This window comes from Varanus komodoensis, unplaced genomic scaffold (assembly GCF_004798865.1).
Source record: "Varanus komodoensis strain SLA01 unplaced genomic scaffold, ASM479886v1 scaffold3, whole genome shotgun sequence".
Classification (NCBI taxonomy): domain Eukaryota; kingdom Metazoa; phylum Chordata; class Lepidosauria; order Squamata; family Varanidae; genus Varanus; species Varanus komodoensis.
The window spans coordinates 45,955,150-45,976,580 of NW_025335761.1; the positions used below are offsets into that span (position 1 = coordinate 45,955,150).

At 41.4% G+C, this 21,431-nt stretch overlaps 1 protein-coding gene across 1 annotated transcript in view; it reads right to left on the reverse strand.

Moving 5' to 3' along the window:
* Positions 1-479: 479 nt before the first annotated feature.
* ITPK1 (inositol-tetrakisphosphate 1-kinase) overlaps positions 480-21,431 on the reverse strand; it is a 143,712-nt gene continuing 122,760 nt past the window's right edge. The window contains exons 5-10 of the mRNA XM_044437244.1: positions 19,481-19,579; positions 18,023-18,063; positions 17,569-17,734; positions 14,124-14,191; positions 10,873-11,035; positions 480-7,770 (exon numbers count right to left, since the gene is read on the reverse strand). Of these exons, the coding sequence (XP_044293179.1) occupies positions 7,451-7,770; positions 10,873-11,035; positions 14,124-14,191; positions 17,569-17,734; positions 18,023-18,063; positions 19,481-19,579 (857 nt within the window). The 3' untranslated portion in view covers positions 480-7,450. The remainder of the gene's footprint in view (positions 7,771-10,872; positions 11,036-14,123; positions 14,192-17,568; positions 17,735-18,022; positions 18,064-19,480; positions 19,580-21,431) is intronic.

The window sequence follows — 21,431 nt, forward strand, 5'->3', positions numbered from 1 at the left end:
TTATTATCATTTGTGGGTGCTTTACAAATTGGCAGCATCCTCCAGGGCCTCTTCTGCATTTTGCAACCATTACAAAGGCTTTTTTTAAGATCACGGAAAGTGTGGTATTACCTATCTATCAAAAGCTATCAAAAGCTCAGCATTTCTGCAGTTCTGCAGCACCAACTTTTGATTATGCAATAGAACATACAGAAAGGCAAAGAAAGAATGAACATTGGAAAAACGCACGTGTAAAGGAGCTGACCATAATCCTGCAGACACTGGAAGCAAATGATCAGCAAGGTGACAGGTTAAATGCCTGATGTAGAGAAGTTCTCAGAAGAAGTAAGCTAAAGAAATATAATGCAGTCCATCTTGCACTGTGACTGCAATGTGAGTAAATGACATAAATCATTCCTTTTTTGCTTTTTGAAGAGCACTCTTGTAGAATAAACACCCACTCAACTTAGCTCTCTCCAATCATTAATGACAATGCAGTATGAGGAGTTGTAATAAGGCATTTATTTTAATTAGGTATTTGGAAAACAGACAGCGTTGACTTGAAAGCAAACAGAAACAACAACAGAGGATACTTAAGTGCATTTTAACTCTACTGTTAAAAAAGTCGGTCACAGGTGTTTGGCAAATTAAGATGAAATGGGATGAACAGCTTGAAAAATGAATGACTTAGGAAAAGAAGAGAAGCACCATATTAAGAATGATGTTGTGTCATGCAGTACAAATAAAAAGCCAATATTTTTGGTTTTTATATAAACCCACATATTTTATTACATATATACATATGCATCCATATATGCATATATATACGTATATATGTGTGTGTGTGTACATATTAAATACAAAACCATTTAGTTTTTCATCAAAGTAGTTTCATGAACAGGGCCAAAGCAAATCACTACACTCGGACTTGCCATCGCTATATAAATTGGCAGAAGATAATCGATAAACATTAATGAACTGATGCAAACTTAGCAGAAACAAGAAAATGGTCCTCTACAAAACCGGGAACAATAAATCTTAAGCATTTCTTAAGAAACAAAAACAAAAAGCCCCCAAACACAATTCCTGATTCTGCAGATAAAAGGTTAATGACCCTGAATGATGGGTAGAGACCAGTTTAAGGGAATGTTAACTGGTATCACACTAGGAAGGAGGCCTATGAACCACATAAAAACATCAAAAAGGTGGAGGGGTTGGAGCTAAATAAATAATTAGGAAAAAATACATCTCATATTCTCTTTTTACAGCACTGACTTCTTTCCCTTTCTTTTACACAAGAAATTAAAGAACTCTCTCTTATTGGCTAAATCTAGCCTGAAATATAGAAATCACCGTTTTTAAAATGTACATATTTGCAAATGCTTAAATATTACATGCATCTCTCAACACACTGAAATGTTATATTAGGAAGTTATTGTGCAAAAGGTGAAAAATAAAAATGTAAACGTGGCTTAGGTTACTTGCAAAAAGGAAGACATGATTACCACCATTACCGCACTTTCACTAGCTTTAGCAATTAGAAATTATGAATGAGTTTTGTGATATATTCCATTTTTAAGGGCAGTAATTAAATCACACGGCACCCTCAAAACTTGTTTATGGCAAGAATGTCATGTTCTGTTACGCCCAGTTGGAACAGAAAAGCAGATCAGAAGAAAAATGATTCTCTCTCATAAAGCAGGCTTTGCTTTAAGGAAACGTAGTCTTTGGATGTCACATAACATTGTTCTTTGCTGTTCTTGTGCCTGGACTGCAACAATTTGGTCTGCAGGCAAGAATTTACTTCACTGAATGCTTCACCACATTACAAAACAAAAACTCTCCACAAAGGAAGACGTTAAGGGAAACTGGTTTCATTCGGATAAGCCATATATGCGGAAAAGTGGGGTTGTGTTGGATAGCATTGCCCATTTTACTGCGGAGGACTTTTTAAAAAGTTCCAGTAGTGAAACTCACGGTCCTTTGAAATAGCAACATTCAGTTTTCTAGATGGATTGTATACTGGGTATAAATTCAGTGCTTAGGAAAGGAGGACTTCTTGATGAAAACCAAAATTTAAAATTAGAGCTGTACGATTTAATTATTTAGTTAATAGCTTAACTAAGTATTTTGCTAGATCCCAAAGCTATGAATAAGGCAGTAGATTTTTTTTATAAAAAAATTATTTAAAAAAGCAAGAACTAACCCCCTGCACGCCATCAGCAAATTGCAAATAACACCTTAAAAGTAGGAGTTGTTCTCTTACAGTATGGTCTCCTGTGTACAGGGCATGGATCTTCGAAAAACAATGCAAACTTTTTTTTTAAAGAGCTATTGCATTCTGTTTCCTCATCTGCAAACAGACTCCAATTTAATTTAAAACTCACACAATTAAATCCATATTGCTTTCATTAACACGGTAACAACCTTAATTGTAATCAACTGTTGGCATCCACAATCTTGTGACAACCTTTTTCAACCATATGAGAATGCCACTGAATTCAGTGGCAAAGTCATGCTTTTCATTTAACGGGTTTCAAAGGGATTGGGTGTTTGTAGTAAGACGAGATGAACAGGACTTGTTTTTTTTTTAAAGCCTGTGAGTAGAATGGCAACAACTCGGGTACATTCTTAAACATACATGCCATTTCATAATTTGCTGTATATTTAAAGTAGAGCTCAGTGCCATGAATAATTTACATCAATGGGCTACAACAAAGTTGCAGCAGATTCTGAAAAAGACTGAAGAATGTTTGCTCATTTTTGCACTCTGCTATGAGAACAAAGCAGTGCTGATCGGACTGAAAGCACTGTGTATTACTCCCATTTTCCCCCTAGGAAGAATAGCTTTCAGGGCAGAGGTTAAAACTAGCAGTGCATCCATCTGCCATTCCTGAACAGGACATGGATTTATGCCCCAATGTGCTTTGAAATATCTCAGCCTGCCTGTGGCCATGACATTATGCATGACGGCAGGATCACCATGGTCCACTGGACAGGATACAAGTGAATGGTGCAAAAACCTTGCACATCTGCCCTAAATTTTTGATTTAGCATGCATGTATGGGAAACAGGAAGAGTCCTAGTCCTGTGTATTGGTTTTTGTAATGGCCTAAACAACCAGCACTACACATACTCAGCCTAAGAGCTGAGATATTTTCACCAAATTACTAAAAAACCCAGTGATATTAATCTTTGCCAGCCCTCCCCAACCTTATGCACTCCAGATGTTTTGGATGTCAGCAACTGCATCCAGCATGAACAACAGTTTGGAATGCTGGAAGTTGTTAGCCCAAACATCTGAAGGGCACAAAGTTGGGGAAAGCTTGTCTAAAGCCTTATTTCTTGGTTCTAGCTTATGTTTAGAAAGTAGGTGCATGATACTTGTACTTCTCTCCATTTATTATTGATCATCACAAACTGGAATAGCATTTTTAGAAGTTTAACCAAATATACTATTTAAAAACAATCTGAACTGAGGCTAAAATCATTGCAGCTGCTTCTCAGTACACAATCCATTTAAGGTGAGCCCTGATGTGAAAAGCATCTTTACTGTAGATAAAAAAAAATTAGGGGTTAATAATTTGAAAGTCTCTCTAACACTAGCTATTCCTGGAGTCAGCAGTTCAGGTAATCTAGCATCAGAACTTTCAACAATTATATGCTCATGCACTTTTTAAAAGGTACTCTTTCTTTGGGTTTCAAGCACTAGTTGCCACGGTCAACTACTGAAGTTTCAGCTTAAGTTTATAATCATAACACCAGGAGATTTTCCACAACTCAGCTTTTCTCAGTCATGTGAAGAGTTCTGCAGAAGTGTGTAAAGCATGCATTTTGCGAACAAAAGATACATTTGAGGGCTGCTTCCAAATGTGTACTTACTAGTGCTTGTTATTCCCTTGTGTGCAGGATGCGACACATGCACAAAACACCTGCTTCTGCAATAAACACACCCAAGAATCTGATTTTTTGTGGGGCCCTGTTTTAGGCATGTTGTGGGAGACAGAACATTCCATGAATAATCTGAGAATTCTTTGCAATTTGTGTTCACAGGATACATAACAGAAAAATGAACAGTAGTTTGGTAAGTTGCTTCTGATGCCAAAGATATGCACCAGACCCTCAAGTCTTGCCCCACATTTATATGAGTGTGCTTTCTTAAAGCAAGGCAAAACAAAGCAAAGCAAAGAAAAGCAAAGCAAAACCTTAAAGCAGAATTATGCACTGATGCATGCATACTTTCTTCTTTCACCTTAAAATGTACGAATTTTTTTAGGAAAAGAAGCAAAATTGCTCCTAGGGCTTGGGTATGTTGGTAACTTCTCTGGTGCTACTCAATAGACACAAACATTGCTGCCCTTGGAGAATATCAAGAAAGGAAACAACTTTAGACTCAAATATGAGCTCAGGAGCTGTGGTCCATTCACAGCTGAAATATTACGTCATGCATTTTGCACTGAGGTAAATTTTTTTCTGGGCAGGGTAAGAACATTTGCTCACTGTTCTGTTGCAAAAGCAAATTCTTGCTCTTCCTGGAACCCATGAGAATTAGCAGGTTTGCAATTATTATATGAATGCTTTGACTCAAGATATTCTGATAGGACAAGAAATCACCAAGAGAATTCCAAAAGAATTTATCATTTAAGCCAGTAATAATGCCATCTTGTTACAGAATAACCACAGAATATGAAAAAGTGACATCTTCAGTAAGTATCAGTTATATTCAAGAAGCAAGCAACCAACTTGGGTACAGAATTAAAGTTAGATTCTAGTTACAGTCAATATCTGAATTGCATTTTATAAGACATACCTTGTGCTAAGACTTCAGAGAATTTACAAAATATACTTAATAATCATCTGTAAACAAATATAAAATGCACAATTATATTTCAGTAGTTTATTTTGGAGAAATAAAGCAGTGCAAATAGGCCAACCAAATTTTAGAAGGCAGCCATGAAAATAAATTCTTACTCATTATTAAAACTAGGAAACAGCACAAAGACACTGTAATTGGATCCAATACTCAGATTCATGTAAACATAGTTTTGAAATGTCTCCTGTTACTAAACTAGACTGAACACTCTCACTTTTTTCTAGCTTGCTCACCCCTTAACCTACATTTAATTAATGCCACTTCAAAGAAGGATGGGGTGGGAAATTAACAATAAAAACATTCCAGAAGCCAGTGATGCCATAGTATCACCATATAGCCCAGCCAATGTATTGATCCCAAAGAATTAGACCCATGGCGGTTCCTCCTTCTCCCCTGGTATGTTTTGCAACTTGCTAGTTTCTTGACCCAGGCGAGAGGCAATGACAGATGGCATGGGAGTGGAAACTCTTAATAGAATGACAATAATGAATCTTGGCCTACTAAATGTAATGGGAGAGAAGGTGGAGGAGACTCTGCTATTTTCATTCCTTGGGGCGATTTGAAATTTCCGTGTGTGCTGTACACACAAACAAGGGTATTTTAAAAAAGTCTTTGCACACATTTTTTAAACATCTCAAGGTTACAAGAGGCTTGCTACATTGCAAAGAGGTTTACAAAACCTTGTTTTAATCTGCTTTTCACTCTCACCAAATGCATGTAAAATAGGCACAGACAAGTCCCTACAATTTATTATGATACCTCAGCTATGTTTGTTTTATAGAGGCATATCACCATTTTGTATCACTATGACTCAGGTTGATACCCTAATCCAAAAAAAAAAAAGGCTGATGCGCTTTCATGGGAAACGTCCAGATAAAGTCAGCCTCTCTTTCTCCCTCCTGTTGGTAGTTTGTTGAAAGGTTAATTAAGGTTTATTATCTACCGTGGAGTTCTATGGGGGAAATTAAAAATAAAAGGAAAAGCTTTAGCAAAATTAGTGTTGCTCCCTCTGTGCCAAAGCACTACTTATAGCCTTTCCCCCATATACATCCCTGCGGATGAAACACTCTCTCACTGTCTCGGAAATGTTTCTGCTCATTCACCTTCTCTACTCTCTGCCTCAAAATATCCCCACATGTTCCCATCTTAACTTTCCCTATTGCAGATGTAAAAATACTTGGCATCAGTGGGGAATGATACGTTAAGGCCAGTTCCTACTTTCCAGGAATAAGTCTGGTGACCACTCATGCTTCCTTTTCAACCCTACAAAGTCATACGTGGCATTGCCTGTATGTACATATAATCAACACTGCCAACCTCCCCCATACTCCCCAAATGGGGGAAAGGTCATGTGTGCAACCCTCATCACACTCATGATTGTATGTGTTCACACTCCCTCACCATTCACGCAGAAGGCTTGTTCTAGCAATGCATGAACCAGCCCAGACATCTCAAACTCATGACAAAATTCCATCACTCTGCTGGAACACAAACGTAAGATTGAAACAGTATTTCCTTAAACATTTTAGGGAATGTCCCAAAGAGAAGGACTCACAAACTCACTAATAAACTCCTTCTCAAAGTCTGGAGCAGTTCAAAGCTGTAGAATGATGATGCTGTACTGTGCTGAAAAGAAATAGGGCTAAGGTGCACTTTTCATGTGCTACTGGCTCTGAAATTTTGACCAGACCGTGAAAGAAGTTACAGGTTAATTACCACATTACCCTTGTGAAATTACCCCAGAAAACCAGTCCCAAAGAGCAGTAGAGGCAGTAGTGTAATATGTATAGCCACACATTTACTTTCTTGTACAAATTTCTGCTCACTATTGAGCAAAATGAGTAACGGGGAGTAGCAGTCACAGATAACTGGCCCCTGCTGTTCCAGATCAGCTAAGCAACAGAAGAAAGGCTAGTAAAAAAATCTCCCAAGACAAGAAGAATGGCAATATTGTTTCAACATACTTCCATTAAGAAATTTAACCAGGTAATAGACTCAGTTTTTCACAGTGATAGATGAGTAGCCAAGTCATGCGTTTCTTTGGGGACAAAGAAAACAGTTTGAAGCTGGTCCAAATATGAGTGCCCACTCAATCCAAGAAAAGAATGCTGATTCTGGACATGCAGGTTTTCCCTTGGAACCTTCCATTGCACAATGAACTGATTTGTATTTTGTGCTGTGGGCACTCTTGTTTACCCTTTGGAGAGTGCTGGAAAATGCCAAGCAGGACTATTGAGTTCAAGTGTGCAAATTTTCAACACATTCCTTATCAATTCTGTGAATTCTTACAATTCTGTTTTTTAATTATTATAAAGAGGAGGAGAAAATGAGGGAGGGACACAAAACCCATCCTCCTACATTAGGTCTAGTGTTTAAGACACATGCACACACAGACACACACACACACGTGTAAACTCACTACAGATCTACAATAGGAATCTGATGAAGTGGACCCACCCAGATCACTAATTTTGTTTCTGAAATCATGTTGCGCCAATATAGATTTTTGTTTATTTGTTTAGTAGCTGCATTACCAACCAGCCTGCTCTGATCATGGGGACTACATTTTTTTCTCCTCAGTCCATGGCACTGATTGGGTTATTGAGAGGAAGCTTTAGTTGCCAACGTGGCAACACAGTGTTGCTGAAAGCTAGGAGACACTGCAGAGTTACAGCCTAGTCTCTGGTGCTGAAGCTTCATGGAGCTGTTGGTCTCACTGTCCACAATCCAGGGGTCTTTGCTCACCATGCTCCGGCAGCCGGTGTTCGCACAGCATGTCCGCTCGCCCACCAGGCAGCCGGTCTGCTCGGCCAGGTGCTTGCTATGGTTTAGCTGGGACACCTCTGGAGCTTGTCCCTGCAGGACGGTGGCTATGTGGTTCAGGAGGTCTGTGAAGAATTCAGAGACGCCCTCATAACCTGAGAAATTAATGGGGAGAAAAGGGGGAAAAAATCAGGCATGGACATCGTCCTATTAGGCTGCTTTCCAGTACAAGCAGGAGCAGTGAGCTGGTGACAGCTCATAAGCACTCATGCAGCGAGGGGGCCCATGGAGGGCCTCTTGCCAAAGGGCCTGCAACAACCTGAAAATGGCACTGCATTCATTTTCTGTGCATACTCATGTCTCCAGCATGGAGGCAGTAACAGTCAGGTTTTGTGCTGTACCTCCCAAAAATACACCAAGAACATCAGTTTGATACTCACTGACTCTTGTTTAAAAAATGCTTAAGCCACAAGCCAGCATTCTTGCAAACTTTTTATAATTCCAGCCTCCCTTCTAAATGTCCTATACCTCCGACCCCTGCCCCGCATTTCACCCAGTACCAGCCATCTGTCTGGCAGATGGAGAACCTTGCAGGTGTGACTCTTGCTGCTTCATATGGGGTTTCTCCCATTCATGAAAGGGGGTAGTAAGGGCTATTTGAGTAGAAGTACTCCCTCCTCTTCCTCCCTGCTCTTCTAGCCATCATTCCTACTCTCTCCTGAGGAGTCCATCAGGCTGTAGATGGCAAAACACATAGCTCAGTACTGCATTTCTCTCTCTTCTGTACCTGGAACCAAAGGTGCCTGCTCTGCTGGTCCCTCTGAGAAAAGGAAGCCCTTGGCTATCTTTCCTCCTTCTGTGTTAGGGAACTGATGTCACTCACATTACCAGAGATGCTGGCACAGAACTGAGTGGGGTTCGGCACGAGAGATCCTGCTATAGGTTCTCTGCGTATCGGAGGACACAGTGCTGCCTGCTATGGTGGATCAGAAATGAGCTGCTGAGAGCCACAGAATCTGTTAGGCTCAGTTTTGCCGACAGGAAGAGGTGGGTAGGCAATGATGGGCTTGACCAATTCATGATGGCACCGATCTGAAGGGCAGCTGCAAAGGCTTAGCAGTGGATCTGCCACAGCATGCACACATTTTCTCTGGTGAAGTAGCTTGTTAGGGAAATGGTTCTCTGTGTGAAAGTATGACAGTGTTAGGTAAAGACTGAAGCACAAAACAGCTGAGCTAGAATGAATCTGGAGAAGGAAGGGGATAAAAATACCTTTCCTCTCCAAAGGTGATGCTAGGGTGCTGTGAAAGAAAACAAAACTGCTACATCTCTGCAATATTTTTAAGGAATATTCTTTTCCAGAGAAATAATAAATCATCATGACAGAATAAAACAAACAAAGGAGAAAGTAGGGAAACCTGACCATTTTTAGGCATTATAGCAAGAAATGTTCTTCTAAACACAGGAGACATCCTGATATTGAATTGCATTTTTTGTTGCTTTGGTTAAGCATTTTAATTCAGAGAACTAATTTTTCATTCCCAGTCAAACAGCAGTTTCTACTTTTTACTGCAATGCACAGCGTTCCATTCCCAGTCACCAGTCAAGAACAGCTCCATACCGTATGATGCAGGAAATAGCAATGTCACATGAGCATTCCCTCTAGAATTGTTTCATGCATGGACATTATCTACCTGATTGGGTCACAGACATGCATATGCTGCTGTTAAATGATGCATGTGTGCTGTTAATTGCTGCACTCATGCATAATGCTCACCCATGATGTGCTTGCAGTAATAAATGGAATTTAACACTACTGTTTTCTGCAGCAGCTGTGATGCCTGTTTGTTCCTTGTTTGAGGGCATATTGGTTAAACTGACTGAATGCATCATGTAGTAAGCAACGGGCCTGTATACTTGTTCTGTATGCAGAAGATGCCAGGTTTAAAGGCTTGGCACCTCCAACCAAAAGCATCTCAGGCTTAGCAAGACATGGAAAGACCCAGAGGTGTTCCGCCCTCCAGATTCAGCATCAATGGGATTGACTCAGCATAGAGACACCCTCAAATGCAAGCGTATCTTAATACTTAAAAGAGTTTCAAAGCTTCAGTTTTTTCCCATCTCTTTTTAGCATTAGAAAGGGCACTAAAAAGAATTAACAAGTCCAGCATATGGTCTGAAGACATATAAAGCATCTACCATGTGGAAGCTAAGTAGGTCTGGGGCTGGCCTGAGCTTGGAGGGGAGACTACCTGGGAACACGAAGTCACCTTGAGTTCCACAGGGGTAGTAAGTAAATAAATGAATGAATGAATAAGCAGACAGACAGCATACACCTTTAAATATGCTCTGCATTGTTTAGAAATATTGCACCTCCTTGTCTGAAAAGAAGTACATTGCAGTCTCTCGGGGGTAATAAAAATACACTCAGTATATCTGTCCTGCAAAGTCTTATTGCCCAACAGGAATATGGCAGAAGCAGCTGCAAGTCCCCTAAGCACAGAAGCACATGGACCTGCCTTACACAGAGTCTGACCACTGAGCTATCTACTCCACCATCATGGAAACTGATGGGTGGCAGCACTCCAGGGCTACAGGCAGGATTCCTTCCCAGCCCTATCCAGAGATAGGTAGGTAATAATTGAGAGTTAGGTCACAGTGGAGAGAGGCCAGTGCCTAAAATGAAGTGAAGCAAACAGAGGCTGCTGTAAATTGCAGCACAGCATGACAAACGAGGGAAGGACAGGCTGTGAAGAGGAATCAAAACAAAACCAACTGCCTTCTTCTATCAGTTTACAGCTACATTTGAAAAGACCTTCGGTATGTTCAGAGAATGTGCAGAAGAATGCAGGGACAGGGGCGCCTGATAGCCCTACATCCAACCCCATGTCTTCTAGTTCCACCCATGACCTTCTTGTGCTGGCAGGAGCCCGTGTGCATGTAATTATCCACATGCCTCCTCCAAGGGACTGGGAGCTCTGCCTGACTGAGGCTCCCTGGCGCATGAGGAACTTCTTCCTGCAGATTCCGCGTTGAGAATTTCTGATGAAATTCTCAACACGGGGAGGGAAGCTGGGGAGGGGCAGGGAGTGTCGGGCATTTTGACACTAGGAGCAGCTCCGGCAGGCTCCCCACCCCCACTCCCCTTCCACACAGTCTCTGAACTCATGCAGGGCCATCTGAAAGGAGCTTAAAATGAATGCTGGATTAGCACATGGTGAATGTCATTCACACACTGTCTTGTAGCTTGCTCTGACCTGGGAATGCATTGATGTCAATGACGGCATGCTGTCCTGTCCGATTGTTGATGATGATGTCGATCCCAAACAGAGAAACCCCCAGGGCCTGCCTCAGCGTCTTCGAGATGGCACGGATGACATCATCACTGGGTCTCTCAAACACGCCCTCTATTTTATCAAGCTGCAAAGAAAAGGAGCGAGAGAATGAGAGAAGGAAAAAATGAATAAATGGGGAGGGTGGTTAGTTCTGGTCATCAAATCCAAAATGGGATATTGCAGAGTTGGAAAAAGTGCAAAGCTCAGACAATAACAGGGCTGAAGCAACTCTCCCATAAGGAACTGAGACTGTTTCACTTAGAAAAAAGGCAAGTAAGGGGAGACATGACAGGCCGTACAAAGCTATGTGTGGGGATCGGGAGAATTTTTTCTCCCTCTCCCGTAACGCTAGAATTCAGTGTGCTCACCACATGAATCCGAATGGTGGGAGATGTGGGACAGATAAAAGGAAGTGCTTCTTCACACAGTGCCTAGTTAAACTGTGGGAGTTGCTTCCACAAGATGGAGCGATGGCCAAAATCTGGATGGCTTTAAAAGGGGACTGGACAAATTTGTGGAGGAGAGGGCTACCAGTGGCTACTAGTGCTGATGGCTATGTACTACCCTCCAGTGTCAGAGGCTATTGATCCTTCCTCCCCCATAGCAGGGATGTTAGATGATACAGACAAACTCTTAGCTGCGTATCTGTAGAAAAGTTATGGAGGAGCTGGTTACCGTTCTGACTTCACCACTTAAAATGCAGTTGGTGGCTACATAATTGAATTGGTTCTCTCCCGTATTCTGCCTCTGCTTCTCTGGTATAGTAATACAGAAAAATGGCAGGGTAGGAAGAAGGCTAAACTAAAACCTTTCTCTTTCCCACCTAGCTTTCAACATACAGGAACATTTCTATATGGAGGGACACTGAATCACTTTAGCCTCTCCGAGCCTCTAAGGTGGAAGAGTGGAAAGTAGTGGAAAGCAGACCTACCATTTTACTAAGACACAAGATGAATTTGGATTTTCTTTCAGGGGCCTGTCCCTAGTAGAGATACACAGATCAATGATTGATACCGTATCTCACCTTTACCCAAGATAATGCTCTTCAGATATGATTTATTTATTTAGAAAATTTCTATGCCGCCCCATTTGCCGAAGCCTTGGGGCGGCTCACAAAACATTAAAATATAATACATTAAAAATATAAAACAAATTTACAATATAAAATAAGTCGCCCTGGCCAAAGAATAAAATAAGGAAATAATATTAGCAATTAAAATGATGTTTGAATAAAAAGGTATTCGCCTGGCGCCGAAAAAAAATAATGATGGCGCCAGGTGGACCTCTCTGGGGAGCGCATTCCATAGACTGGGCGCCACCGCAGAGAAAGCCCTCCTCCGAGTACCTACCCTCCTAATTTCCTTCACGGAGGGTTCCAGGAGAAGGGCCTCTCCCGCAGATCTCAGGGGGCGGGCAGTCATATATGGATGTAAGCGCTCCTTCAGGTAGCCAGGACCCAAGCCGTTTAGGGCTTTATAGGTCATCACCAACACCTTGAATTGGGCCTGGACTTCAATGGGAAGCCAGTGAAGCTGACAGAGGACTGGAGTCATGTGAACATAACGCCCAGTCCCCGTCAGCAGCCTGGCAGCTCTGTTTTGAACCAATTGAAGTATCCGGACCGTCTTCAAGGGTAGCCCCACGTAGAGCACGTTACAGAAGTCGAGACGGGACTGAAGTCAATGAGGGACTGCAGTTCTCATTATCCCCAGGTTATATTAGCTAGGGTGATAGGGTTTGTAGTCCAGCACATCTGGGGGGTGCCACATTTTCATGTTCTCACAAGATCAGAGGCACATTTTGTACATTATACTGAATCAAACATTGTTGTGATAGTACATCAGAGCCACTGTACAAAAGACAAAAAAAGCAAATGCTCTGTTTTAAAAGGCACTGAGAAACCAGAATAAAAAAAAATCATATTTACACTGTGCCACTATATCTATTAAAAACAATGCAGTTTTTTTTAATGCAGTTGCATTATGGTAACAAGTTTGTTGGAACAGATTACGCTTCTCTTTGAATACAGCAACAACATTAACAGCAGCAAACATAAAACAGAGGAAGCCTGTAATGGAAGTTTCCAGGGGCAGATAAGGAGTGCGTATCCTTAAGAAATAACACTTCAGACTCATTTATTATCATGGGGGAATGAGCACACAGTTAAATATAAACTTGTTCAGAAGATTTAGTTGGGTTGTATACCCCACCTCCTGCATATATGTGCATCTACACGCAGTTAACTTTACTGAATATCCATAGCATTTTAAGAATATAGTAAATAACAGAAGTATAAAGGTCTTATATTTTCTAAGAAAATAACTGCAATAGAAATTTAGGACTGTGGTATAAACTACACATCTATTCCCTTTTCCACTTTGAATTACATAGCTAGTAATCGATATTTAGTATCAGGGTGCTATGGTGACTAATCTATGGAATAAATACATAATAAAATAATTAAGCTGGTTCTAGGTTTAGAGGGATTAGGATTAGGGTTAGATTCTGGACTAGGAGGAAACACACACAGTTACTGTACATGGAGTGATGTGCTATATTTCTCAAAGTGGGGAGGTACAACTTAAAATTCCTCATAAAGGCTCTGTTCCCTTTTTATTAATTCAAGAGGACTGAAAACTTGCATTAATTGCCTACCTGAATTGCCTAATTACCTACATTAACTGAACTAGTAAGTCGAGTCACCCTTGCTAAGCTACAAAGGGGTAGACCTGCAACCAGATGGGTGACCACATGTAGAATTGGAGCAGGGGCTGGACTTGATGAGCTCATGAGTCCCTCTCAACTCTACTAGTATTCTGTGAATTACTGAGTTGCAGCACCCTTGCGGGAGGGACCACAGCTTAGTGGCAGATCCCATACTTTGCATGCAGACTAGTTTGGGGTTAATCTCCAACATTTCTAGTTTAAGAAGAAGAAAAATGTTCAGGAGTGGGAACTGGCCTCTGCCTGAGGATCCTGCTAGAGCAGGCTTGGTAAATGGCAGCTTTCAATATTCTTATGAGATAAAAGGCACTGCAGAATGTTTTCAGAGACTACAGCAACAATTCCAAGAATAAACCAGTCACTGAATGGGTTGTTCTGAGATATGTGAGTAGAGACCCTCAGCAAGGTATGTGGAGTATGACTTTCTGAAAGAATCCTGCAATACTTACTGCTGTTAGGACGGAGGAGGATTCTGGCTTTGATACATTGTGGCTGTTGAAAAATATTGATTCTCTATCTGCAGGTGGGAAAGGTAAAAGAAATGTAAATGTTATATGCAGAATTCTGGAGGTTCAGAAATATCTGTTATATAGAGGTAGCACAGAATCCTTTTTTTAAACATACAAATAATTGTCTTGGGTGCTAACAGGATTTCAATGGACAAACAGAAGGGGGCAGTGCAACCCAGCAACATAATGTGCATTCACAATTTACATAAGAGCTTTGGATTGTGTATCATCTCTGCACTTAAATTAGCTCCAATCCAGCACGACTAAGGCTGTATTGCATCCCCTCATGGAAGCCTGGTTGCAAAATCAAGGGAAATGTCTACATTTTTTTAAAGAAAAAGTTGGAGGAAAGGCAGGACACTACTGGAAGAAAAGACAGCCATGCCAGCGTTTGCCCGTGTTTTGTTCCAAGCTGAAGTGTTCTTGCTCTGCAATAGCACTGCAGTAGAACACTGAGTCTTTACATTAGTTTACAATCTAAAGCAATCCTTTGCATGTTTAAACAGAAGTAGTCCAACAATTCCCAGCATCCCTCAGCAGACTAAAAGTCTAGTCCTCTTGTATATGGTGGAGGAAAGTGCTAGAGCCCATGGCTTTCTGTGGTTCATTCCCAGTCCTATGAAAGCATGACTAGACAACAGCGTGTCAGGTCCAAAATGAATTATCGCAGTTTCTTAACTTCTTTATGAGTATCAAGATGATGACTACTACAGCTCTGATTCTATCTTAAAAGCAGTTTTCCCAGGCTTGTATGACTGAGTGGCCAGCACCATTTGTTGTGCCTACATAGGCCGGCCAAAGGCAATACATTTACAGCCACTAAAAAATCCCTCTTACATCAGCTTGGTCAAGGCAGTCTGAAAGGTGTCCGAGCTTTTTGCTGTCTGGGCTAGTCAAAGGGCAGGTAACCTAATGCTCTCCAGATGTTTTGGACAAAAACAGTCGTAAGCCCCAGACAGCATGGCCAATGGTCAGGAATTATATGGACTGCATCCCCAAAGCATCTGGAGGGTGCTAGTTTGCCTTCTGTTGGGTTAATCTTTTTAGAGCTCTCTCTCCACTGTTCCTTGTCAATGAATTTGCCTTGACTTTATCCAGCACTAATCTTTTTGCCTTCTACCCATCAGTCCTTTTACCTGAACTTGACCCTTTGGGCCTCTGAATTACAATTCTTGACTGCTATCCCTCTAAGACAGTCATTACCAGAGTTGCTGCAGCAGCCAGTTTCTCTATGTAAATAGCCACTTGTTAAATTTACTCCTTTTAGAGTAATTGACTAAGGATGCAATTACTCTACTGCCCCTGCTCCAGGTGTATGAAAGCCTCTGATCTCAGTGGCTCATGTGCGTCCAGTGGATGGAGTAAGATGCAGCAGTGGCACTGCACCTTGCCCCATGCATTTTACTTAGATGGTTATTTTCAGCCATCTAGGTAAAGGGTCAGAGAGGGGGAGGTCAGGAGGCTGGGCTGCCAACAGGAACTAGTGCAGGTACACAGCCTCAGCTTCCTCCACCAGAGTGCTCCGATTTCCCTATTCCAAGGTACACTTCCATTTTTGGAGAGGCAACTTGTGCAGTTCTTTCTGTACTGGCTGCAAGGGGGCAGGGTGGGAGCATGGCCATTGGAAATCAGGAGGCGATCAGATACCACCTTAAAGCTTGAGCCGGATACACCCCTTCTGCCTTGCCTTTTTTCTATGTTTCTATACTCTCATGAATATTTTAAGAGCTACACTCATTTTGTTGTTGTCATGTTTTGCTGTTGTCAAGTCTCTTGATTTGTATTTATTTTTCAATGTTGTGACTTTGGAAAATACTTTCTAAAACATTTGCCCTGCTATATTCTGCTAACTCCTTGGCCCAGGAATTAAAAAGTCGTAAAACACAGTGAGTGCATAGTTTGTTCAATGGAGACACAAGGTGAAAAGGAGGTGTGCCAAATAAAAAGCACAGGAAGTGCTATGATAGTATCCAAGAATGTCTTGTTTGAAGGGAAGGAGGGAGGCAAGAAAAAATAAAAGTTCCCACTTAAAGTTTCTTGTTAAGTGACTTTTTTTGGTCTACAACACTATCAATTGCAGGTATGTATTTATTTATTTAATTTTAACACCCCCCCCCACCAATAGTCAAGGCTTTCTGGGTGGTTAACAGAGGTTATGAAAAAAACACATAAGCAAAAATTAACTTAAAACAACAACAGCTATTGCAACTGAATTAACATAGAAGCAGTACAGAATACAATGCAATATTAAAAATAAGTTTAAAAATTAAAGTGTTAAAAAGCTGGGATAATGTCACAACTGAAAAGGTCCTTTCTTTGAAATTTAAAGCACAATTTTAAGTAGAATGTAACAAGCACAATACAAAATTATCATAATCACATTTATACTGGAGCAATAACATAGCAAGGTTTTATGAGATGCAGAAAGCCTGAATGAACACCCGAGTGTGTGGGTGTGTCTGCAGCAGACTTTGGAAAGATATCAAATTTCCCACCTCCCAAATGGCAAAGGACCCCCGCCCCCCCGCACAAATTCACACAGAGTGAACTCTGAAAAGGCCCACTGTCAAGGTATCACCTGGTAATGTTCTGGGTAATCCTAGTGACTGCAGGTAGGAATTCTAGTCCAACACACCTAGGGGGCACCAGACTGGGGAAGGCTGATGTAGATATAGAGTCAATAATGTTGGGCTGCACAACTAACAACTAAAGATGAAGTTGGTTCATATAATCTGTTCAATCCAAGAATGTACCTTTCAAAACAACCATCAACCCTCTTTGTATAAAGAAAAAGTCCTGGCTGCAAGAAACAGATGCTTCAATTTTAAAGGAGCACTTAAAATAGTTGTTCTCCAACTGCAGGCCAGGACACTTGAGGGTGGAGGTGGAGCTCTGAAAGACATGGATCTGTGGGAAGGGAGGAAAAGGAAAGACAATCTGACAGAAGGTGCAGCCATTTTCCTCCCAACATCAGAGTTTTAGTATTGTAACCCCTAAACTGCTATGGAAACTGGGGAAGAGCTGGGAACATACAGAAACTTTGAGTGATATGAACAACTCATTTACTTGTCCTGGTTGGTTTTAGAAGAAAGTCTGGGAAATCCTTTCTGTTTTCTAATGACCAGATCGCATTAATGCTCCAATTTACAGAGTCATGTTAAAACATGCTGCTTTTTGCAAGGCATCCAGTCATTTGTCTGCTGAAAAAATGGTGGTTGGAAGATTGGTAGGGTCAGAATCCAGCAAAACCTTTCAAGGGTCCTGAGTTAAAAAAAAAAAGGCCTGAGGAACACCAATTTAGAAGTTTATTTCTCCCACTGCTAAGTTATTGGCAATATTCTTGCCTGTTCACACTTTCATTGAACTGCTACACTCAAACCATTACCTGAAATGCCTGCTGAGAAGTTCTTTACAGATGGTCTTTTCACCACAGTGTACGACTCTCCAACCACAAAGACTTTGTAGAGAACTGCATTGTGGTTGATGAAGCTCTGAATCACACATGGGGGCTGGATGGCTTTCAGGCCTTCCTGGTTGAATATGATAGCCATCTGAAAAAAATAAGAAAATAGACATGCATAGTCACCTCAACCACAGCTTGCAATCAAAGGACAAACACATTACAGAGCAAGCATGGTTGTTCACAAAGTCTAGTATTACACTGGTATTTCCCACAGCAGGGTGCAGAAGAGTTATGTGAGATAAAAGAAAGTATCTGTCTTACGTCTTCCATCAAGCCAGTGAAGGAAAATGCCATCAGAGGTCATTTTTTCTGCCTCACAAGCAAGGCATTTTTTAAAACTATGCAGTATAGATCTGAGTCCTGTGCAGATGCTCACCTCATGAGAGTTGGTTCCATGGGCCACTCTTGTCTTACAAACTATATGAGCACAAAAAAGAAAATAGGAAAAAAAAGGAGAGAGAGAGAGAGAGAGAGAGAGAGAGAGAGAGAGAGAGAGAGAAGAAATGCAAGTTGTGAATACATGGAACAGGGAATACTCAAAACATTTCACTGCTATTCTTAATGAGCAGTTTCTAATGTAGCTCATTAAACCACCCAATTAATGTTACTAACATCATTAACTCATCCGGGTGAATGTTCTAGATGGAGCCAGACTTCCTCTACAGGGGGCCAGAGTCCTTTTGAAAGATGCTCTCAGGACCACATCCCGGTGGTGGGGGAGGACACAGGGAAAAGTTGGCAGGGCTGAAAAATCTTCCTTTACCCTTATCCTAATTCACTGGTACTCATTTAGAATAGGAAGCTACGAGCAGAGTATCTACAGTGGTACCTCAGCTCATGAACACCTTGGTTTACAAACAAATCGGGTCACGAACAAAAATTTCAAGCGGGGAGATGGCCGCGATCGCAGTTCCGTTCATGCAGGGAAGACATGTGTGATCAGACGCATGCTGTTGCAGGAAAGATGGGCACAATGTTGGCCACCCCCCCAACCAGCACAAGTGGAGAGATAGCTGTGATTGTGCTGAGGGTGGGGTGGGGGGAGCTGGCCGAGATTGCGCTCATCTCTCCCTCCCCCAGCACACCGTTTGCACCCGTCTCTTCCTTCCCCAGTGTGCCTGCGATCACACCCATCTTTCCCCCCACCCCCCAGCACGCCGGGATGACGGGCGCCTGCAGGGATGACAGGCGCGGTCTCGGTCGTGCTGCGGGGGCGGGGAGATGACCGCGCTTGTGCTCAGGGTTGGGGTGGGGAGATGGCCGCGATCTTTGCTGTTGTCACTTTGCTTCACATTTTTCTGATTTAAAAAATGGTTACAGAACGGATTAACCTTATTTACACTGAACCTTATGGGGAAATTTACCTTGGTTCATGACCAATTTGGGTCACAACCAGAGTCCTGGAACAGATTAAGTTCGTGAGCCAAGGTACCACTGTACTTATAAATAAGCATGGCAAGCTTCTGTATGTCTATTCAGAAGTAGTCAGGGCTAGTATCTGTCACTACAAGGAATGATGCAAACATTTTACCTAGCAGTACTTGTTTATTGTGTTTGGAATTGTTCACAAGTTCAACATGAGCACCAACCCACATACAACCTGGTATACAACTCCTACTGTTCTCATGAAGGATCTTCCCTAGCTAACCTTATTTATTCTGAACAAGTACAATAAACTGCCACACTATGTCATGGGTGGTTTTAAACCCAGAGAGAGAGAGCAAAAGCAAGAGAAAATGAATGGTTTTTGGGCTCCTTTCCTTGCTCTGGTTATAGGAATATTTTAGTTCTCCAAGAGTTCCCTTTAGGAAAAATGTAAGGTCTGTTGACATACTGAACGGGAATGCAATTCCATTGTTCTTTATTTGCTGTAAAGTGTCTTCTCCACATGCATTTGTCAACTCCATAAATGGTGGTGAACAAATCCTCTCATCTGAAAAACAAGAGAGACCAGATTCAAATAGCATGTATGTATTTAGTTTAGAGCACTAGTGGTTTTCAACAAAACCCACATTTCTGTTTGACCCCACTGTTTGCAACATTCTCTCTCCTTTGCTTTATTGAAGCATGTATCTAAAACTGCCAACCGAAGGGAGCATTTCATTTCAAGCCTTTTGAATAGGTTACAAAACTATCAATCAATCAATCAATCAATCAATCAATTGTGGTCCATGTGTTATCTACAGGTGCTACAGATGCTTTGCTGTTTTTGCTATGATGGACTAACACAATGGAAGCTATTGCTAGAGTTATTTAACAGTGATCTATTATTGGCTTTAGTTTTAAAAGATGGGTGAACATTCTTGAGCAGCACAGAATATACAGAACTGTGAAAAGTGAATGATGGATCACAGAATGAACTGAGAGAGTTACCCTGACAGGTGCAGTTACTTCTACACTGTTGCCATTTGGAGTACTCCTGTATAAACCAATGTACATATGTCACTATGCCTATAACGCAGACGTGGGCCTTACCCCCATAAGCTGTAGTAGATCTTCAGAAATGGAAGCAAGAAGGTGCAGTTCCAAGTAGCACAGATGGGCAAAGACAGCAAAGCAGCACTTCTTGCAATGGGCGCATGTTTCCCTGTTCTTTTATTCACCCCTTCACTCTTCCGCTGCCCCCCTTAGTGTACCTACCTACTTGAACACCAGCCTTTACAATGTTTTACAGTGGAACATTCTGATACCCAAATGTTTTCTCTGATCATTTGTTTCCCTTTGCATCTGGTCTATTAGAACACAAGCCACTATTTTATATCTTACTGTTTTGACTGCAGTGGAAGAAAAGGGGTGTATACATGTACTAAAACAATAATAAATGAAACAAAATCCAGAGAGAGGGATCCCCAAAAGAGATTTCAGAATCAAGTTCATGCACCTGGCCCCTCTCCCCTCATAGATCCATTAATAACCCAAACCGAAGAATTGGAGAGACAGTACACTTTGTAACACTTTCTGCCAAGCAAAGAGTTCTAGGTAAGCCAAGTCATGTGCAAAATAAAATCCCAAGTCAGCAACAGCCTAAACAGCTGGATTTATGGGTTTTTCTTAAGAAGCAGGGAGAAATTAAATTAAGGCAGCTACTTTTAAAACAGCTTAACTGTACTTGTACTTGATGTTCAAAGCATGCAGAAGTGCAGGCAATCCTGCTCTTATTTATAAACTATATTTCAGATTTATATTTATTAAAACATTTCTATGCCGCCCCTTGCCGAGGCCTCGGGGCGGCTTACAACATCAAATATAATACAAAATACATTAAAACAATAACAATTAAAATATATACAATAAAATAAAATAAGCCGCCCTGGCCGAATAAAATTCAATAATATTAACATTTAAAATGCTGCTTAAATAAGAAGGTCTTCGCCTGGCGCCGAAAAGCAAATAACGACGGTGCCAGGTGGACCTCTCTGGGGAGCGCATTCCATAACTTAGGCGCCACTGCTGAGAAAGCCCTCCTCCGAGTAACCACCCTCCTAATTTCCTTCACTGAGGGCTCCCGGAGGAGGGCCTCTCCCGCTGATCTCAAGGGGCGGCTGGGCATATATGGGCAGATTCTAAGGGGCAGATATATATTTGTTGGTTTTACTTGTGTAAGCACTGAATGTTAGGGAGTCACAAAGTCCAAAAGATCATGGCTCCTCTTCCTTTAATTTATGTTCATTTCTTTTCATGGAAGAAGAGCCATGGGTCTGTATCTTTGGCATTAAACTATTCTCACAAATTAGTTTCCGGCTGCCAGTACGTTGTTAGAGCCACCTTATTCAGACAAAATACAG